At 63.5% G+C, this 18777-nt stretch overlaps 8 protein-coding genes across 8 annotated transcripts; 2 read left to right on the top strand and 6 right to left on the bottom strand.

The window, feature by feature from the left end:
- Positions 1–190: 190 nt before the first annotated feature.
- On the bottom strand, positions 191–2023 carry pho-4_0 (Phosphate-repressible phosphate permease pho-4; the record flags this gene model as incomplete). The annotated part of the gene is made up of 2 exons (XM_062773095.1): positions 191–1850; positions 1929–2023. 2 exons carry the CDS (start codon positions 2021–2023, stop codon positions 191–193), a joined length of 1755 nt encoding a protein of 584 aa, XP_062629079.1.
- Positions 2024–4690: 2667 nt separating this feature from the next.
- phoA (Alkaline phosphatase 4) lies at positions 4691–7123 on the top strand (the record flags this gene model as incomplete). The annotated part of the gene is made up of 2 exons (XM_062773094.1): positions 4691–4835; positions 5161–7123. 2 exons carry the CDS (start codon positions 4691–4693, stop codon positions 7017–7019), a joined length of 2004 nt encoding a protein of 667 aa, XP_062629078.1. The 3' UTR covers positions 7020–7123.
- An 82-nt stretch (positions 7124–7205) lies between these two features.
- sll1024_1 (UPF0187 protein) lies at positions 7206–8995 on the bottom strand (the record flags this gene model as incomplete). Its single annotated transcript, XM_062773093.1, has 4 exons — positions 8540–8995; positions 8387–8484; positions 8191–8347; positions 7206–8127 (listed from the first exon to the last, which is right to left on the bottom strand). Exons 1-4 carry the CDS (start codon positions 8911–8913, stop codon positions 7206–7208), a joined length of 1551 nt encoding a protein of 516 aa, XP_062629077.1. The 5' UTR covers positions 8914–8995.
- Positions 8996–9486: 491 nt separating this feature from the next.
- LOC62_04G006523 (uncharacterized protein) lies at positions 9487–11225 on the bottom strand. Its single transcript, XM_062773092.1, has 5 exons — positions 11138–11225; positions 10552–11102; positions 10275–10498; positions 10148–10198; positions 9487–10104 (listed from the first exon to the last, which is right to left on the bottom strand). The coding sequence occupies exons 1-5, from the start codon at positions 11157–11159 to the stop codon at positions 9579–9581; spliced, it is 1374 nt and encodes a 457-aa protein (XP_062629076.1). The 5' UTR covers positions 11160–11225; the 3' UTR covers positions 9487–9578.
- A 251-nt stretch (positions 11226–11476) lies between these two features.
- SPBC460.04c_4 (Putative alpha-ketoglutarate-dependent sulfonate dioxygenase) lies at positions 11477–12818 on the bottom strand (the record flags this gene model as incomplete). Its single annotated transcript, XM_062773091.1, has 3 exons — positions 11477–11939; positions 11990–12438; positions 12477–12818. The coding sequence occupies 3 exons, from the start codon at positions 12816–12818 to the stop codon at positions 11477–11479; spliced, it is 1254 nt and encodes a 417-aa protein (XP_062629075.1).
- Positions 12819–14339: 1521 nt separating this feature from the next.
- LOC62_04G006521 (uncharacterized protein) lies at positions 14340–15410 on the top strand (the record flags this gene model as incomplete). The annotated part of the gene is made up of 3 exons (XM_062773090.1): positions 14340–14474; positions 14509–14821; positions 14854–15410. The coding sequence occupies 3 exons, from the start codon at positions 14340–14342 to the stop codon at positions 15408–15410; spliced, it is 1005 nt and encodes a 334-aa protein (XP_062629074.1).
- A 56-nt stretch (positions 15411–15466) lies between these two features.
- Positions 15467–16533, bottom strand: iphP (Tyrosine-protein phosphatase). The gene is made up of 2 exons (XM_062773089.1): positions 16022–16533; positions 15467–15910 (listed from the first exon to the last, which is right to left on the bottom strand). The coding sequence occupies exons 1-2, from the start codon at positions 16515–16517 to the stop codon at positions 15507–15509; spliced, it is 900 nt and encodes a 299-aa protein (XP_062629073.1). The 5' UTR covers positions 16518–16533; the 3' UTR covers positions 15467–15506.
- A 217-nt stretch (positions 16534–16750) lies between these two features.
- Positions 16751–18663, bottom strand: Tbce (Tubulin-specific chaperone E; the record flags this gene model as incomplete). The annotated part of the gene is made up of 7 exons (XM_062773088.1): positions 16751–16992; positions 17036–17204; positions 17242–17530; positions 17579–17772; positions 17808–17925; positions 17966–18065; positions 18102–18663. 7 exons carry the CDS (start codon positions 18661–18663, stop codon positions 16757–16759), a joined length of 1668 nt encoding a protein of 555 aa, XP_062629072.1. The 3' UTR covers positions 16751–16756.
- Between the last annotated feature and the right edge of the window lie 114 nt (positions 18664–18777).

The following is an 18777-nucleotide window of genomic DNA, read 5'->3' as shown; positions in this document are numbered from 1 at the left end:
TAGTATGCAGCGATACTTGAGTAGCAGAAGTCAGATGAGCTGCCTGCGACCTGCGACCCCGACCCTCACGTCTCTTGGTAGCAATGCAAGAATACATCGGTGTTTTATATGTAGGAAACCCGAGAATAGTAGAGAGAGAGAGTCTATGGAGGTGTGTGTGTGCGAGGCACTGCCCGAGTGGCAGCACAGATTACCAGTGAGGGGCGTTGATGAAGAGGGCGAGGAGACAGCCGGCAGCGGTACCGGCGATGGGGACGGTGAGAACCCAACCGAGAAGAATCCAGCCGAACGCGCGCCAGTTGACGGCCTTGAAGCCACCCGAGCAGATACCGACACCAGCGGTCGAACCGGCAATGCACATGGTGGTGGAGACGGGGATACCGTACTGCGAGGCGAGGAGGACAGTGATGGACGAGCCGAGCTCCATCGAGAAACCACGCGAGGGCGAGTGCATGGTAAGACGGTTGCCGAGGGCCATCATGATGTTGTAACCGTAGGTAGCGAGACCGATGACAATCCAAATACCACCAAAGGCGAGAATCCAGGTGGGGGTAGGGGTGTCCTTGGGGGTGATGACACCCTCCGACCAGACGTAGTAGACAGCGGCGAAGGGGCCGACGGCGTTGGCGACATCGTTGGAGCCGTGGGCGAACGAGTTGGTGCAAGCAGTGAGAACCTGGAGGAACGAGTACATGTGCTCAATCTCGTTGTCGTAGACGGTGGCCGAGGCGTGCATTTCGTGGATGCGTTCACCATCGGCACCCTGGCCGACCTGGGCGGCGTGAACGTCGAAGAGAATACCACGGGTGAGGTAGTAGGGAATCCACTGCGAGACGATCTTCCAGAGGTTGGAGGGGAGGATGAAGAGGCCCTCAAGAGGGGCGGGGTTACGGAAGCCGTACTTGACGTCCTTCTGCTCGACCTCGGCAAGGGGGACGTTGCGGCGGATGGGCTGGTCGGCAGAGCCGGCCTCGAGGTCCTTGACCTTCTCCTCGGACTCGAGGTGGCCCTCAGTGCCGTTCGACGAGGTGCGGGTAGCGGGGGCGGCAGCGGCCGAGTCGTGGCCGCCGTTGGTGTGGATGCGGTAGTCGGGGACGAACTGGTGGTCGGCGTCGGCGGGGGCGTCGGGGGCCTTGCGGCTCCAGAGGAGAGGGCCGAGGAAGAAGTGGTACCACTTGAGGGTGTGGTCCTTGCGGACGACCTTGCAGTAGACGTAGGGCATCCAGAAGATGGTGGAGAGGATGGCGACAACCAGCGAGGTGAGCACGATGGCGAGGGCGATCGTGGTCTTAGGGAGCTTGTCGAGCTTGAGCGAAGGCGAGCCCTTGTACACGATCGACATGGTGAGGACGGCGGTCACGGTGAAGAAGTAGACGGGGGCGACGGCGAGACCCCACTTGATGGCGTTCTTGCGGACAAGGACAATGTACTTGGTGAGGAGGTAGACGGTGGCACCGAAGCCGGCGGCGATGGAGGGGGCGATGGCCATGCCGGCAAAGATTGTGCCGAGACCCTTGCCGTTGTTCCAGCCCCACTGGACGGCCTTGGGGCCGTTAAGCGCGACACCGACACCGGCGAGGGCAGAGACGAGCGAGTAGGTGGTCGAGACGGGCCACGAGTTGCGCGTGGCGATCATGAGCCAGGTAGCCGAGCAAGCAAGAGCGCAGGTGAAGGCGAGCATCTCAATGCCGGCGTTGCCCTTGAAGGCCGAGAGCGAGATGATACCGTTCTTGATGGTGCCGGCGACCTTGGCACCGACAAGGACAGCGCCAAGGAACTCGCAGATACCGGCGAGGATGACGGCCTGAGTCATGGTAAGAGACTTGGACGAGACCGAAGTGGCGAACGAGCTGGGTGGGGTGTCAGTGGTGGATTTCGGTGCGGAATGTGGCGGGCACCAGGGGCACCCGCCCGCTGTGGCGACTCACTTGGCGACATCGTTGGCACCAATGTTGTAAGCGTCAAGAGCCGAGAAGAGGAGACAGATGGCGAAGATGTAGTCGTACTGGTGGAGGTAGGCCATTGTGATGGTGTGCGCGCGTGGCGGCGTGTCGTCGTCGGTGTGGCTTCAAGTGTGTCCGCTTGGGAGGCGGTTTTGTCTTTAGTCGGCGTCGAGTTTGCCTTTTGTCGTCACTCGGTGCTGTCTGCTGAGATGGCAAGCAGTGGCGTGCTGATGGGGGAAAACTTTGGACATGCATGCTGATGCTGATCTTAAGACCATGTCCGACTACCCGCTCACACGACCGCCCCACCCCGCTCCACAAGGTGCCTCTCGCTGCCCGTCATGACTCCAAAGCTCGAACGTGCATGCACATCACTTCACCCGACTCGCTAGCGACTAGCATCAGAAAGCACGTTCCTCACTTGTCTCGAGCGGAGGGAGATAGACAGCGTGCGACGCAGCCAACACTACATAAAGCCAAGATGTTCAAGACACTTGGCAGCCGCTTGTTCCCCTCGACGAGGACTCTTGGCATACATTTCTTAGGCGCGCTTTGGTTCCGCGCGCAGGCAAGTGTCAGCGTGGTGACTGCGCAGCCAGGCGGGCCGGATGGCGGCTGGCTGGCGCGGCTGGCGACACATACCAGGGTGACAGTGCCAGGGAGGGCTAGGGCGGGCGATAGAGAGGCACCGACATTGGGCCGATATCTCCTCCGCCTTTCGCGCTCGGTGCGGTCCGTGCTCCGTCCGTCCACCCCCCTCCCCTCCCCTCCACCCCGCGCCGCCGCCGCCTCCGCCGCCGAGAGGACGGCGTGGGCTCAGTCCCACTATGCGCAGCTTGGCATTCAGCGGGAGATCAACGGTGCCTAGCTAGCGTGTACAGGCTGGCAATTGCGGACCGTTAGTTCGCCGCTGTTGTCGGGCCTCGCGTGGTCGAGGTCGCACAGCGGCGTCGGTGGGATGGCCTGCCGCGCCAGATTTTCATGACATTGGTACATGATGACGACGAGGATGACGATGACTGCATGATGCACGTCCGGCTGAACAACACATGTCAGCGCTCCCCCACGGGCCGGCGGCGTGCTTGCCGGCGGGCGGGCAGGCGGTGCTTGCTTTGCTCGCTGTCCGCCGCCTGATGGACCCCACTTTCATCAGCACACTACAAGTGTGGAGCACAGGACGGCGTAATACCGGAATGCACGTTGGCTAGCGCACAACTTGGTCGTCCGCCCGCTCGCTGCTCGCTCGCTAACAACATAATCGGCCGAAGTCTTGGCGGAGTGCGGCGACATACCATCAACCACGTTCGCGGAGCCCACCTCTCATGATGGAGCCGGAGAAGCGAGGCACCGACTGCCGATGGAACCGGACCCGTCAGTGGACGCGGGGGGCCGCGCCGTGCTGTCCTCGCTCGACTCCTCGACTCCATACCAGGATGAATAGCACCTGCTGATCACTCCGCTCGTTAATGCATACCTCTGCCGTTGGGCTGGCGCGCTACGCAGGGGGCCTGCAGTCGCCGTGAGGTTCAAGTCCTGCGTGCCAAGCCGAGCCGCCTCGAGGCCATCGTGCCTGAGTCCCAAAAGGTGTCGCAACCGAGTTTGTTATCAATCTCTTGGCAAAAATCAACAATAAACGTGCGTGAAGGGTCATGTGGCAGCGCAGTGGGCAGACAATTCATCGCTCATTCTTTCTTCAAGCATGCATGCGACTATGATCAAGGACTCGACTTGCACTCCCTGCACACCCCTGAGGCGGTCTTGGCACTGTGGATCGCATGCTTCCAACTGCGGCGCCTCTGACGCACATCGATCCGAGCGGAGCTGGATGGCAGCAGCCTCGCAGAGTTATCAGACCAGAATGCACGTTCGTCGAGCGCCAAGACTTTTCGACAGTCTGGAACCCTCACCTCACTCCTTCCACTCCATCATATTCAGTTAGCTCAAGGGTCAACTGTTCCACCTTTGCTCACATCGTCTCTTCCTCCGCCCATCCACTGCATGCTCACCACCGCCTCGGGGCATGCATGCCTCGGCGCGACGCCCTCTGCTCCGACGCCGCCGACCCTGGGCAAAGGCGTACTGCGGTGCGCCATACCGTCGGCTCGGACCGATGTCAGGTCCCCTCCGCGCGAAACAAGCTTCTGACCACGCGCTGCGCCGCACGTGGGGCCACGCGCCTTGCTTCCTGCTGCTGCTCGCTCACTGCTAACGACCCACTGACGGCCGGCCGACTGGACTGACTGATGTCGCCCACCTCCTGCATCATCCTCCTGGAACGCCCAGCGCCCAGCGCCAGCCAGCCCACCACCCCCATAAGCCGGAACAGGGCCCATCGATGACGGCCGCAGCGTCGGTTGGAAGCCGCGAGCTACTACTATGTAGCTAACCTGCGCCGCCGCCTCCGCCGCCTGCGTCAACAACCACAAACTCATTCTCCGTGCCAAGCTTTCAGGCTGGAAATAGCGCAGCAAGTCACCCCCAGCGTCCACATGCAGCACCCCATACCACTACGATCTGTGGACTGGCCGCGCCCACGTTTCTTAGTTGCGGCCCGCAGGCCAAGCTGACACTGAGGGGGCAGGAACGACCGAAGCAGGGCTTTCATTGCCTTGCCTTGCGTCGCCTTGCCTTGCGGCAGCACCGTCGGCCGTGAGCTTGCCTGCTGCTGCCTGCTACAAAAACTGGTCCTCACCAGGCCCCATTACGACCCCCAGAACACTAACACAACACCTACACACTCTTTGAAAATGGTCGCCCTCGGCTTCTCGACTGCCGTGGCCATCCTCGCCGCGCTCGCGACGGGCGCCAACGCCCAGACCTTCCGCCGTACCGCGGCGTGCCCCAAGCTCGGCTGTGTCTTCCCTCCCGACCAGGCCGACTTCATCGCCGGCCGTGAGTGTTGTGTGTTGGGGTTGGGGGTGTAATGACGGTGATGACGTTGGTGGTGGTGATGGAGTGGGGGTGGGTGGGTGGGTGGTGGCTGGGCGACGACGCGTCTACACCCACCGGCTGTTGCTGTTGGCGTTGGCGCGCTGGGCCAACACCACTACGGCCTCCCCGCCCACCTACGACGCGTTTAAGTACCGTGTCGCGTACCGGTCGGGCCCTCGGCCTCAGACCACGGGGTACCCCTTCCCGAGCCATGCAGCCTGCCACACTTGGCCTCCCCGCCCTACCCAACATACCTTGACGCGACTCGACTAACACGCTCCCTCAGAGACCTTTGACATCCGTATCGAGGTCCAGGCGCCCGTCAACGGCTCCGAGGCTTACAACGGCGGTGTGCCCGACCCTTCGTTCACCTTCCAGCTCTCGCACGACGGTGGCGACCTCGTCGACGTGACCAAGTTCTTCTCGGTCGAGGACCCCGCTGTTGACAAGTACAACTTCACCTACTACGAGGACCTGTTCGCGCAGGACAACAAGGCGCCCACGCCCGTCAACGTTCTCTCCAAGTCGTTCCGCAACGTCCAGCTCCACAAGCCCGGCCAGTACAAGGCCGTGCTCTCGTACAACAATGGCCAGAAGACCGAGGCCAACTGGGAGGTCCTCGAGTTCTGCGAGGCCAAGGCCAAGAACGTCATCTTCTTCGTCGGTGACGGCATGGCCACGTCCATGATCTCGGCTGCCCGTCTCCTCGCCCACAAGACGGTCAACGGCAAGTACAAGTCCAAGCTCAAGCTCGACGAGGCCCCCGCCTACGGTGCCCAGATGACCCACTCGCTCGACTCGTTCATCACCGACTCGGCCAACTCGGCCTCGGCCCTCTTCACCGGCAAGAAGATGACTGTCAACGGCCTCAACGCTTACACCGACTCGACCGGCAAGGCCTTCGCCAACGCCAAGGTCGAGACCATCTTCGAGATGTACCGCCGTATCACCGGTGGCCAGGTCGGCATCGTCTCCAAGGCGTACATTGCCGACGCTACCCCCGCCGCTGTCGTCACCCACACTTCGCAGCGTTCGCAGTACACCTCCATCATTGAGCAGTACCTCGTCGGTATCACCGGCAACTACTCGTGGTACCCCTGGCAGGGTGTTGACCTCCTCTTCGGCGGTGGTGCCGAGAACTTCCTCCCCGGCCCCGGCAACGGCAACATCTCGCAGTTCGACCGCTGGGCCAAGGCTGGCTACCAGGTCGGCTACACCAAGACTCAGCTCAACGCCTTCAACAACGACGACCGTGCCCTCGCCATCTTCACCCGCGGCAACATCTCGACCTGGCTCGACCAGAACGTCTACAAGAAGACGCTCGACCTCGCCGTCACCCCCGACGGCAAGGCCGGTGCCTACGACCAGCCCGGCCTCAAGGACATGACCATCAAGGCCATCGACATCCTCTCGCAGCGTGCCAAGAAGCGCGGCACCGGCTGGTCGCTCATGTCGGAGGCTGCCCTCATCGACAAGGAGATGCACGTGCAGGACGTTGACCGCGCCCTCGGTGATCTCCTCGAGCTTGACGACACTGTCCGCGCTACTCTCGAGCACCTCGAGAAGATTGGCGAGCTCGACGAGACCCTTGTTGTTGTCACCGCCGACCACGGCCACGGCTTCGACGTCTACGGCTCGGCCGACACCAAGTTCCTCAAGGAGCAGAACTCGGACCGCAAGAAGCGCAACGCCGTCGGCGTGTACCAGAACTCGGGTCTCTCGGCCTACACTGTGCCCCAGGGCGTCAGCCCCACCGTGCACGACGAGTACGCCGGCCCCCAGGGCGAGGGCTTCCCCGTCACCTGGGACCCCCGCTACGCCATTGCCCACGGCTGGGCCGCCTTCCCCGACAAGCGCGAGGACTTTGCCATCAACGTCGACCACGAGCGTGTCCCCGCCACCAAGAACGCCAGCGGCTACTTCTTCAACCCCACCGACAACCTCGATGGCTTTGCCATGACCGGCAACCTTGACGTCTCCGAGGGCCAGGGCGTTCACTCGCTCGTCGACGTCCCCATCTACGCCTGGGGCCCCGGCCACGAGCTCTTCCGCGGTGTCATGGGCAACGTTGACATTGCCTTCCGTGTCGCTGAGGCTCTCGGCCTCGGCAAGGACTACAACGCCACCAAGCCTTACACCAAGTAAGGTTGCAGAGTGACACGTTTTGGACCTATTTATTATAACTTGGGACATTGGAGATAGAGACCGACAGGCAATAGAGTGATATTCTAATGAAGCCATTCATTGTGTTGCGGCGCGAGCGGCAAGCATACATGCGTTCTAACTCTATAAACAACGGCCTATACCACGTTCGTCGGCAACCACCACCACCTACGCGATGCTTGCGGGCTCGGACACGAGGGACTCCTTGCGACTCGGCGGCACCCAGCTAACCGAGCCCCTCGCCAGCCTGCCCCGCAGCTCGCTAATGCTAGTATCCGCCAACTTGACGGCGTTTGGCTGCCAGACACCAAGTGGCCGGTTGAGCGTGCTGAACATCCAGTCTGAGGGGTCGCGGAACGGCGTGCTCGTGATGGCGTCGAGCTCCTTGGCGATGATCTCGCGGCAGAAGTAGCCGAGGTTGAGGTCGTTCTTGTCGTACCCAAACGGATTCTCAATCTCCTCCGCGATCGAAGCATACCCCATGACGATGTACGTCGTGACCACAGTCGCGGGGACCGTGATCCACTTGAAGTTGCTCGCGTACAGCTGGAACGGGAGCGCGAGGCAGTAGATCCACGACACCTCCCAGATGTGCGCGTTGAAGCTCCACGGGATGGGCGTGGTCAGGATGCGCTCGAGGTTGGCGAGCGCGTCGGTCAGCTGGTTGATCGCCCCGAAGAGCATGTTGGTCGTGGGCACGTCGAGCGTCTTGCGCCGCTGCAGGGCAGCGAGGTACATGCTCATGTAGACTGTGACTTCGAGGGGGATGTTCTGGCGCCCGACCTGCGCGCCCAGCTCGCCGAGCTCGGCATCATCCAGCTCGTCGGCGCTCGACTGGCGCTTCTGCGCGCGCCGCGCGGCTTCCTTGCGCGGGCGGAACACCCTCCGCACCCAGCGCGCGATCCACGTGTCCGAGAAACGGAACCGCGGCACGTTCTCCGCGCGCTGCAGCTCGACGTGGTGGTGCTGCCCGTGGTCGTGCGCGCTGAGCGAGGGCAGCTGGCCCAGCGTCGCGTCGGCGCCCGCCATGCCTGACGGCAGGCCGAGCGAGGGGATGAACGACACGAGGGGGTACAGGTCGGAATAGTGCCTGAGTTGGTTCGGGTGTGAGCGAGCTGCGAAGGAAGCAAGCACGGTCCTCGGCGTCACTCACACACCCTCCTCGCCGCGCAGGTAGTGCTTCATGGCGACGGCGAACCCGAGGGCCATGCGCACCGAGGTCTTCTTCTCCAGCACGGCCTTGGCCTCGTCCTTTGCGCGCTCGTCTGGGTCTTCGGGCGGGACGGGCACGCACGAGTCGGGGCCTTGTGCTGTCAGGTACGCCGTCGCCTTTTGTTTTCACCACTCACAATGGAACCACACAGTGCGGGCCCACGTTCTCGAGGCGTGCGTGATGTTGGCCCACTGGCGACGGCCTTCGGAGTACTTTTCGTACGCCGACGACGTGCTGCGGCGTCAGCGTGAGCAACTTCCCTCCTTGCCCAGAGCCAGCCCGCACCCACCGGTAGCTGAGCGTCAAACCGAGCAACACACCGAGCACCGTGATCATCGTGTTGGGGAAGTGGAATGGCACGCTCGTCTTGAGGTTGACCAGCACGACCATGGTGCTCCAGCCGCCGGTGAAGAGCAAAATGGGCCAGATACGCGCCAGAGCGGTCGCGCCGAGCGCGCGTGCCCAGTGGAACAGTGTCTTGTGGGGACGGTGCTTGAGGATGTCCCACCCGGCATCTTTGACAAAGTGCGCGTGCGACGTGTCGTGCGAGGTGTCGTGCCGCGATAGAGGCGCCGGGAAGGGCGACACCGGCGAGTTTGACGGGTCGCGGTTCACTGCCGTGTCGACTGACAGCTGGACGCGCGGGGTAGGCGTCGTCGACATGTTGTCGTTTTGGTGCGCGGCGCGCGGTTAGGGGGCTTTGAGGGGCCTGGTCTTCACCTGCTGCGCTCAAGTTATATGTGGGACCGAGGAGCGACCAAGCAAGCTATGCACGACCCTCCCTCCTGCTCGACGGCCACTGCGGGCATCAGGTCGTCCTAGCCCGCCAGCGCGCCGCGACTGCCGCGACTGGTGGGAATGCGAGGCGGTTCCGGCGTACCGGTGTCGCATTGTTGCCTGGTCGCCTCGTCGCACCAGGTTACACTTATCGGATCAAGCACAGCACCATCACGCACAGAGCCTGGACTCGGCGGCGGGTGCCTCCTGCCTCCTCCCCTCGTCTTGCCCACTTGCCGTGTTCTGCGGCTCGCGGCTCCACACGTGCAGAGGGACATGCCGTGGCGTTGACAGCCGTTGCGACGCGACGCGGCGGCGCGGCACAAGAGAGACCAGCCGCCCGCGGTGAATGAAACCAGTGTCGCGGCCCCTGTAAGCAGTGTTAGCCGCCCAGCGCCACTCGACGGACACGTCCGACGACGCGGCACGTACAGATCGACACGAGGTGGAGCTGTAAACTTCGCAACTTCTCATCGTACATGCATATACAGCACTCTGCTTCTTCGTGTATGGACATCAGAGTGGCACTATAAGCTCTCTGCTCACGCCCCCTACTCGTCCTTCGAGTCGTAGCTGTCGTCAATGGCGCCAAGAAGCAGCTTCATCAGCCAGAGCTGCGGCGTGAGGTCCTGCCCGGTCTTGCGGCGCATCTCGTCGCGCTCAAAGTCGTAGTCCATGGTCTGGTCGACGAGGCCGCCAATCTCGCGGTCGTCATCGAGGGACGAGAGGAACTTTTGCGCCGACGTGTCGTTGCCTACCTGCGCGAGCTGGTAGCTGACCGCATCTGGGCCGTAAGGCGAGTTGCGCAGCTCGCGGTTCGTGCGCACAATCACGTTGCGCAGCGTCTCGCGCGGCTCGCCGTTCGGCTCGCCGTCCGTGATGATGATGATGTGCAGCGGCTTGCGCAGCTGGCCTGCCCTTGCCGGCGCCATGAGGAGGGGCTGCAGGATCTTCTGGTCGAGCGCCGTGCCGAGCGGCGTGCGCCCGTCAAACTTGACCTGCTGGATCAGGTTGACGGCCGCTTCTTCCGTCGTGATGTTGTTGGGCGCCATGGTCGAGTTGAGGAAGCGGATTTGGCTGGGGCGTTCAGCGGCGCTCTGCGGGAGGGGGTGACACTCACAATCCGTCGTCATCGAACAAGCTTGCCGCGCCAGCGACCTTGGCCAGGATCCTGCGGGCGTTAGGTCTGCCTCACACACCTCCCTCCCACTCCCCTAGCCACGCCCCGCCCCACACCGCCCACTCACTGGATCAGGTCCTCAATACGCGACCCCTTCTGCTCAAACCGCATGCTCCCCGAGTCGTCGACAAGGATAACAGTGTCAAACAGCGCCATCTTGATGAGGTCGATGGCGATCGGCGGGGGGATCTGCCAGCCCTGCGCGATGCGCTGCGCCGCGCCGGTCTGCACGATGCGGTTGGCGACGGCTTCGACCGAGCGCTGGTCGCGGTAGAACGCGCCGATGCGTTGCTGGGGTGTGTGTGAGCTTCAGTCGTCTGTCAACAAAACACAGCCCGACCCACCTCCTGCACACACTGCATGAGCACCTGCATCACGCGGCCAAAGTCCGGCCCGCCCTGCGGCGTGGGGCCAGACATGAGCTGCGAGATGCCGTATGCCGCCCCGACGCCGAGCGCCGCGCCGCCCAGGGCCGTGCCGACACCCGCGCGCTGGTTCGGGTGGTCGCGCGCGCCGTACTGCCCGTACTGTTGCTGGCCGCCGTAACCCTGCTGTCCGCCGTAGCCCTGTTGCTGGCCATACTGCTGCTGCTGCTGGCCGTACTGGTCGTAGCCGGGCGGGCCGCCGTATCCGCCACCCGGAGGGCCGGAAGGAGGGCCGCCCCAACCTTGTTGCTGGCCGTACTGTTGTTGTTGTCCGTACTGCTGCTGCTGGCCGTATTGTTGCTGCTGCCCTCCGTACTGTTGTGTTTGCGCATCACGGCCCGCATACCCTCCGTAACCGCCGCCAACGCCGCCCCACCCGCCCGGTGCTGGCGCGCCGTACGCAATCTGTTGCGGCTTGTTGCTGTTCTTCGTCGCCTTCTTGATCACGACGTACGCGATGCCCGCGAGCACTGCCATGTCAGCGGTGATTCCTGTGCGTGCTTACACATTGCCGCTGCGATGCCCATGGTGCGTGTGTATCCTGTGGCGTGGATGCGTGTGTATGTGTGTAGTGGATGTTAGAGAGAGAGTATGCAATGAGAAAGTACTAAAGGTCTAAGGCCGGCTGTCGCGTTGTTGTCTCCTGGCTGTGCTCCGCGCGTCGCCGCTCGCCGCCGCCTGGCCGCATCGCCCCGAGCTGTGAGGGGTGCATCGCATTGACGTCAGAGGCAGTGTTCTTGGCACCAACACCTTACACCTGTGATGCATCATGCAGGCCTTATCAACGATCGACGATGACATGGATGCATACTACGGCATTCTACCAGCGATGACATGCATGCCATTACGCAGAGTACCCGGACTTGAAGAACTGCTCGACGTCCCAAGCGGGCGTAGTCCACCCCGCGATGCCGAGCGCCTCGCCGCGGCTCTTGCTCGCCGGGTCGAACACGGGCTTGTCAGAAAGCGACGACACGCGCGTGCCGTGGCGCTCGCCGTCAAAGTCGCGCGCGATCGTGTGGATCACGACGCGGTTGTCCCAGATCGCGCTGGTGCCCGGCGTCCAGTGGAAGCGCACCTGCGTCTCGATGCTGTTCTCGGCCACGTCGTTGAGATACTTGATGAGCACGTCCGACTCGGCCTTGTCGAAGCCCTCGAGGCCGATCAGCCCGCGCGACGCGGTGAAGAGCGTCTTCCACCCCGTCGCGGGGTGGGTGCGCACCAGCGGCGCGCGGTGGAGCACCGGGACTTCAGCGCCGGACGCGCTGTCGGCGGGCTTGTACGTGATCTGCGACTTGTAGATGCCGCTGGGCGTGGGTGTCAGTGGTAGTCTAAAAGCCCACTCCCGCGCACTCACGTCAGTCCGTCGACAATCTTCTTGAGCCCAGGACTCAGCAGGTCATACGCCGCATACCCGCTCGCCCAGAGCGTGTCGCCCGAGTCGTCCGGCACCGTGTCCTGGTACAGGTGCGTGTACCCCAGCGTGACAGGCTGGTAGATCTCGTCGACGTGCCACCCGTGTCCGCGGCCAACATCGTACTCGGGCCACGGGTTACGAAAGCTCCGCTTGTACAGCCGCGCCGTCTCCCACACGACCGTCAAGCTGTCCTCGAACCCGGGCACGTTGGCGATCGAGTCGTCGCGGTGCACGGCGCCGTCGCCGAGGTACTTGCCCAGCGCGAGCTGGTCGTGCGGGCTGAGGTCTTGGTCGCGGAAGAAGACGACGCCGCGCTCCGCGACGAGGAGGGCGAGCTCGTCGCGCTGCGTGTCGGTCAGGTCGGCGAGCTGGAGGCCGACAATCTCCGTCTGGCGGCGTCAGCTCCCCCACCACTCCCCCCACCCACCCCGATATGCTTGGTGAGGTTGCGCACCGCGCTCGCAGCGCCAAAGAGCGCCTTCTTGTCCTTATCCGCGCGCGTGCCAGGGTCGACATACGGCTTCCCGCCACGGAGGTGCGCCTCGCCGACGCTCGCGCCGGCGACGTCCGGGCGGCGGGGGTACGCCGGGTATCCGGACGACAGGTCGATGCCTGCTTTCAGGTAGCGACGCAGCGCGGCGTCGGGGGGCACGCCGAAGCCCGTGAAGCCCTTCTGGCCGACGTTGGCAGCCTCGATCTGCGCGCGCGACGCCGCGAGGTCGGCCTCGGTGATTTCGCGCGTCGTTTGGGTGAGGGCGATGGGGGCCATGGTGAGTGAGTGAGTTTGTGATGCTGGATCTGTGTGCAGTCGTCATGTCGCACCTCCCATCTTTATACGCGCGGCGCTCGAGCAGCGCTGCGCTGTCGCGCACTAGCTAGCCGCATGACACCATGTTGGTGCATGCTCGGAACCAGCCGAGCCGTCGACAAGAAAGAGCAGCAGCACATCATCGCGACTCATTCTTCTATTTAAACCGCCCAGTCGGGGGAGTCACCGCCGATAACGGGCCATAGCGCCGGCGTTATCGCCGCCTACCGCCGGTGAGCCGGAGCTCGAGGATGTTTCTGGCGGTCAACATCGCTGCATCGTCGTCGACAACAACATCGACCATGCTGCTGGGGCCACGCTTCACCGCCTACCTCCGGCGATGGGGCGATGGCGACGAACTGACGACTGGCCGCGTGCTCGCTCGCGTGCTGCTGACTGCGCTGACTGCCGATGGGAGCGTGCCGGGCCAAGAGCTCGAGTAGCCGCGTCGAGGTCTTGCTCCGTCGGCTCGGGACACTGGCGAGCTGGCGAGTGTGTGTACATATGCACTACGGTGACCTCGGACGGTGGTCGGGACCAGCTTACTGACGTACCGCCGACGGCACGAGGCAAACGGACAAAAACTGGACGATGCGCGAGCAATGTCAACTCACTGATGCTCCCCATCTCGCCTTGCCGCACAGTCCACACACACACAGACATACGAAAGGAGACCAACCCTACCCCCCGAACCCGTCGCCTGACGCCTCAGGACCGGATTCTGTGCCCCTCGAACCTCAGACCAGTGGTTCAAGACCACTGACTATCCCCACCCGCCAAGTTGGCGGGCGGTGCTGGACCGACGCGACGGGGGTTGAGGGATGGGGTGGCGTGGCGTGGCGTTGGTGTGAGCGAGTACGCAGCGTGGCCTTCGCTCAGTAAGGGGCGGTATTGTGTACATAATGTGCATTGAGTACTCGGGGTATTCGTACGCAGCGGTGTGTGATTATGGCTGCGATGGACAGAGGCCACACCACCGCTGTGGCGGTGCTGGGTCGTACATGTGGTGCGAGGATGTCGCGACGTTCGTGGGGTAGGTGTCTGCGTCTCAGCATGCATACTGCACCCCGTGGCCCGAGTGTGACCCCCGGGCACGTCTAGCTGCTAGCCTGACGGCGGCCCACTACACTGGCATACTACAGTGCAGTTGGAACATAACCTTGGTTCTGCACGATCGAGACGACAAGAGGCAACATGGATGATTGCAAGGGTGTTCGAATGCGAGTAGAGCCGGTGCAAACCATTCTTTTGTTTGCTGCATGCGAGCATGCGACAGTGCGTACTCACACTGTGATGGAAACGATAACAATGAGACGAGACGCGTCAAGCCATTGTAGCCTTCGCGGCCTTGTCAACGTCGCTGCACTGCTCCATCACAATCAGAGAGATACAAGAGCGATGAAGCGCCATTCTCCAGCCCAGCATCATCACCACCGCCCTCTCTCTCTCTCATCGACATTGACCTCAAGCCCACCACACGCAATGGGCAACCACCTGTCCGCGTTCCGCCGGCTCGGCCCCGCACCCAAGCTCTCGACGGTCGCCTTCCTAACCCGCATGTCGCTCTTCCCGTCGTACCGCAAGAACCAGTTCGACGAGCTACAGCAGGCGGGCAGCGTAAGCTCGCGTCCCGAGCCCCGCTGACACACAGGCGCTCGCAACAAAACACGCCCACACAGCATCCTCGTACCACTCCTTCCGCACCGTCTCGGCCGTGACCGCGGCACACGCATGGGCCACCGCGGCGCCGACGCCCAGGCCAGCGCTCAGCGAGTACTTGGCGCACTATGACGTCTTTGCGCGCCTCGCGCACCTCGACGCGGAACACGGCACCATCGAGCGCGCGAGGGTGAGGGGGCGGCAGAGGGCGGGGCTGCCCTTGCCCCAGGCTCGCGGGCAGGCGCCCGACGGCGACGAGGTCGCGCGCGTCATCGCCATTGTGTACGGCCTCGACCGCGACACGGGTGAGTATAGGCCATCGCTGCGCTGACGACAGATGTTGTCAACCCCTCACTTGACCCCGAGACCGTGTACGCCGAGCTGCAAGCCAAGCTCGTCAGCGCCCTGCGCCAGCCCGCCTCCCCGGCAGCCCGCGTCGCCGCGCATGCGCCCATCGCGTCCGTCCGGTCGCTCGTCAGCGCGGTCGTGCACCTCGCGAAAGAAGCCAGCGCGCAGGGCCGCCTCGTCAACCTGTGCAACCACGCCACAGCGCTGAGCAGCACACTGGCCTTTTTGGCAGTGTACGAAGCCCTCTGGCGCACCGCGATCGACGCTGCCCCAGCCCAACAGCGGCAGGCGGCGCTGTGCGCCCTCTCCCGCGGCGCCGTGCTCGACGTGCTCGAGCTCGATCTTGGCCCGTGGCGCGCGGGCGGGTGCCGCGACGCGGCCAGCTGGGCGGGGAGCGTGTACCTCCGGTCCCGCGCAAGCGGGCTCCTGCACGCGCTCGGGGCCTGTGCGTGCGCCGACGGCGTGGATTGCCGGCACTTTGCGCCGCTTGGCCGGCAGCCTAGTCGGCGTAAGACGCACCGCAGGAACGCGTCGGCGCCATTATAGCGACGCTGTTAGACTCAGTAACCCATCTTTGGCCATCAGTATTCCCGCGATGAATCATTCCATACCGCCCTTCTATCTCTACACCACCACCCCGCGCTACAGCACAGACTGCGGCCTGCGCAGGTTCCGCTTGATCGCCTCCACGTCGGCGTCCGAGAAGCCCAGCCCGCCGTCAGGGTACGGCAGGCGGACGTACCGCTCCCAGGAGCCGAACCGCTCGACGACGCCGTTCTCGAGGAAGGTCCAGAAGGTAGGGCGCAGCTCGGCCATGTTCAAGAACCCGGGCTTCTTGGCCGCCTCGGCGAGCGCCTCAACATAGTCGAGCTCTTCGCCCTTGCCGTTCTCGATGCCCGCGGCAGCCTTGAGCGCGCCGTTCATCACCCCGCGCCCGGGCTCGATGCCGAGCCGCGTGAGCATGTAGTCGTACAGGATTGCTGCCGGCGGCGTGCCCGCAAGATGGTGCAGCAGGCCGATGGTGACGCCGGTACGGTCGCGGCCGGCTGCGGGCGCGCGGGTCAGCGAGCGTCGTCGCCAAGAACACAACACGGAACGCGAGCACCAACGTGCTTCGGCGCTAGCCGCAGATGATATCCCGCCTCGCTCGAACTCACCAGTACAGTGCACGAGGATCCCCTGGCCAGGCTTATCCCGCACATGCTCGAGCACGACGCGCAGCGTGGGCCGGAACTCGGACAGCATGTCGACGTATCGCCCGCCCCACGCCGAGCTGCCGTCGCCCTCGACAAAGTCGGACGGGTTGAGGCCGTGCCGGATCGTCTCGGTCGGCTCCCAGATTGCGCGCACGCCAGGCACCTCGGGGTCGGGGTTATTCTTGCGCTCGCGCTCGGCGCGCAGGTCGACAATGGCCGCGACGTGCTCCTTGATCCAGGCGACGGCTGGCGCTTCGGTGCTGACCTGCGCTGAGCGGTAGACGAGCCCTGGGCGCACGGCCGAGTCCGGGACGAGGCCGATGTCGCGCGCGTTCAGCAGGTGGGACTGCGGCAGGAAGGGCGGGGAGGACAGAATCGAGTCGAGCTCCGCCTTGGGGAGACTCCCGAGAATCGAAGTCAGCGCCAGGCGCGACACCTCGTCTTTGGGAACTGTCATTGTGGAGGGATGGATGAGATGGGTGATGCCAAGTCGAGATGTGGAGTTGTAGTCGGGGTTTGTATACCCGGCTACTCAGCCTCGACGGACTTGGCCGGGCCGATTGCCAGGGCTCGGCGTGTCGGCGGTTGTGTCATCATGTGAGGGTAAGGGTTATCAACAACATTCGCCGTCACCTTGGGGACCGCTTCAACCATGCAAGTCTTATGTACAACACTACACCACACACATTGCCCCGCCTACACCACGGCAAGCACCGTGTCCCCGTCTGACAGCCACATTCCAAGCTCCACCCCCTCGTCCATCTCCTCCACGGGCTCCCACATGCCCTCAAACAGAGCGGGTCTGGCCGTGAAAATCGCCACGGCGTCGAGGTGCATCTGCTTTGCGACGCGCTTCTTGAGCACGGCAACCTGCGCGGTGCGCAGAAGGCGGAGGGTGAGCGTCTCGCCGCTGGGCGGGATGACATGTATGTCTGGGGTGTTAGTGCTGCGTGCCAAACTGCAGACAGCACTCACTCATCATCTTCGACTTGAGGTTGGTCGGTTTCACCGGCGCGAGCTTCTCGGCCTGCCCATGCTTGCGCTGCAGGTCGTCGTACTGGCCCCACTCGGACTTGGGGCCGTCAATGCGGTCCACGGCGTGGAGGTAGTACAGCTCGGCGTCGGTGCGTTCAAAGTATGTGATCTGGCGGGTCAGGCAACTGAAGCAGCGTCGAACCCACCTGCGACCCGTTCAACGTTGTGAGGGATGACAGCTTGGCGATGAGGAACGACCGGTCGACGCGCGCGTCGCCCGATATCAACACCGGGCTTGCGGCTGGATCCCTCGGCACGAATGATATCCTGAGGTGTTCAAGCTTGCCACTTGTCCACTGATTGAGCTCGTCAATGTCGCGCCACGCTGCGAGGCGCGAGTCGGACATCACGAGGCGGGTGAGATGGATGAATGGTGGTGAGGTGGGTGATGGGATCGTCGATACTGGGACACCGCTCAGGTTGAGGGCTTCGAGGCTGAGAAATGAGTATGGGTACGCCCAACCAAACACAAGCAGCACCCACCTCGGGAGATGAACCAGCTCTGCACCAATCGCCGCCCAGTCTCCAAGAGGACAGTTGTCCAAGCTCAGCGTCTTGAGTTTAGGCAAACACGCCGCGACGTCCTGATCCGCCCGCCTCTCCAGGCTGGACAACAGTGCATTATCGTTGAGGAACAGCACCTCGAGGTTGGGGAACACTGAAGCGATGTCGAGCGCCTGGCGTCAGGTCCACCGGAGACATGCAACCTCACCTCTGCCCACGAGAGCGCCGCATTGCCGAGGTGAAGCTCGGTGATGTTGCCAAACACTTGTCGAAGCGGGGCACGCTGCTCGTCGTCGAGGTCGGGTGTGCACAGTGTGCGCGAGTGGCTGGGAGTTGGTCAGGGAAGACAGTATCACCTCAACTCACTTCAAGATCAGACTCCTCAGGCCGGTGAGGTGCGCGACAATGTCGGCCATCTCGCTCCAAGTCGACACGAGGTTACGCGACAGATCGAGGGTGCGCACGCCTGGCGGGTTAGGGACAGTCACAACATTGAACCCACCTGCCAGCCGCTCCTTGAACACCCTGCGCTGCTCGGCGCTCCCACCCAGCGACGCGACCCACTCGCCCTCGAACCCGATCTCCTTGCGTCGTTCGAGCTGGCCGATCCGTTTCCGCACACCATCAAGGTTGGGCGCCTCGACGACGATCGCGGCGTTCGACGAGCCGAGCACGACGTCGTCCGCGCCCGGAGCGCTGGCGGCCACTTCTGCCTCCTCCTGGCCGGGCACGAGCGGCCCGTAGCGCTCTTGCACTGCATCGACGAGCGTCGAACCAGCGAGAAGTACGCCTGGCGCATACTTGATAAACGCGCCCGCGCCCGCCTGCCGCGCGCGGAATACCTGCTCGCCCCTGTAGACTCCGTCGTGGCCCTTGCCGTTTGCCGGGTCGTCGTACTCGACCCCGAACCACGTCGTCGCCGACGTCGTGTTGGGTGGAAGCGGCCCGATGTACTTTATTGTCAAGGGGTGACTTGTCTTTGCGTTGAGGTAGCGGCCGTTGAGGGTGCAGGGGATGGAGGAAGGTGAGGAAGGCCCGGGCGGGGGTGGTGGTGATGTGGCCATGGCGTGCGAGTCACGCCGGTGAGATGGAAACCCGTCGTCGTTAGCTCGGAGCAACTTTGGCGCTTTTCGTCCTTTGTCACCGTCGTCGCTGTTGTTGTTGCTGTCGTCGCCGTC

This window comes from Vanrija pseudolonga, chromosome 4, assembly GCF_020906515.1.
Source record: "Vanrija pseudolonga chromosome 4, complete sequence".
Classification (NCBI taxonomy): Eukaryota; Fungi; Basidiomycota; class Tremellomycetes; order Trichosporonales; family Trichosporonaceae; genus Vanrija; species Vanrija pseudolonga.
Note: the sequence above shows the minus strand (reverse complement) of the source record. Positions and strands in the feature narration are given on the sequence as shown.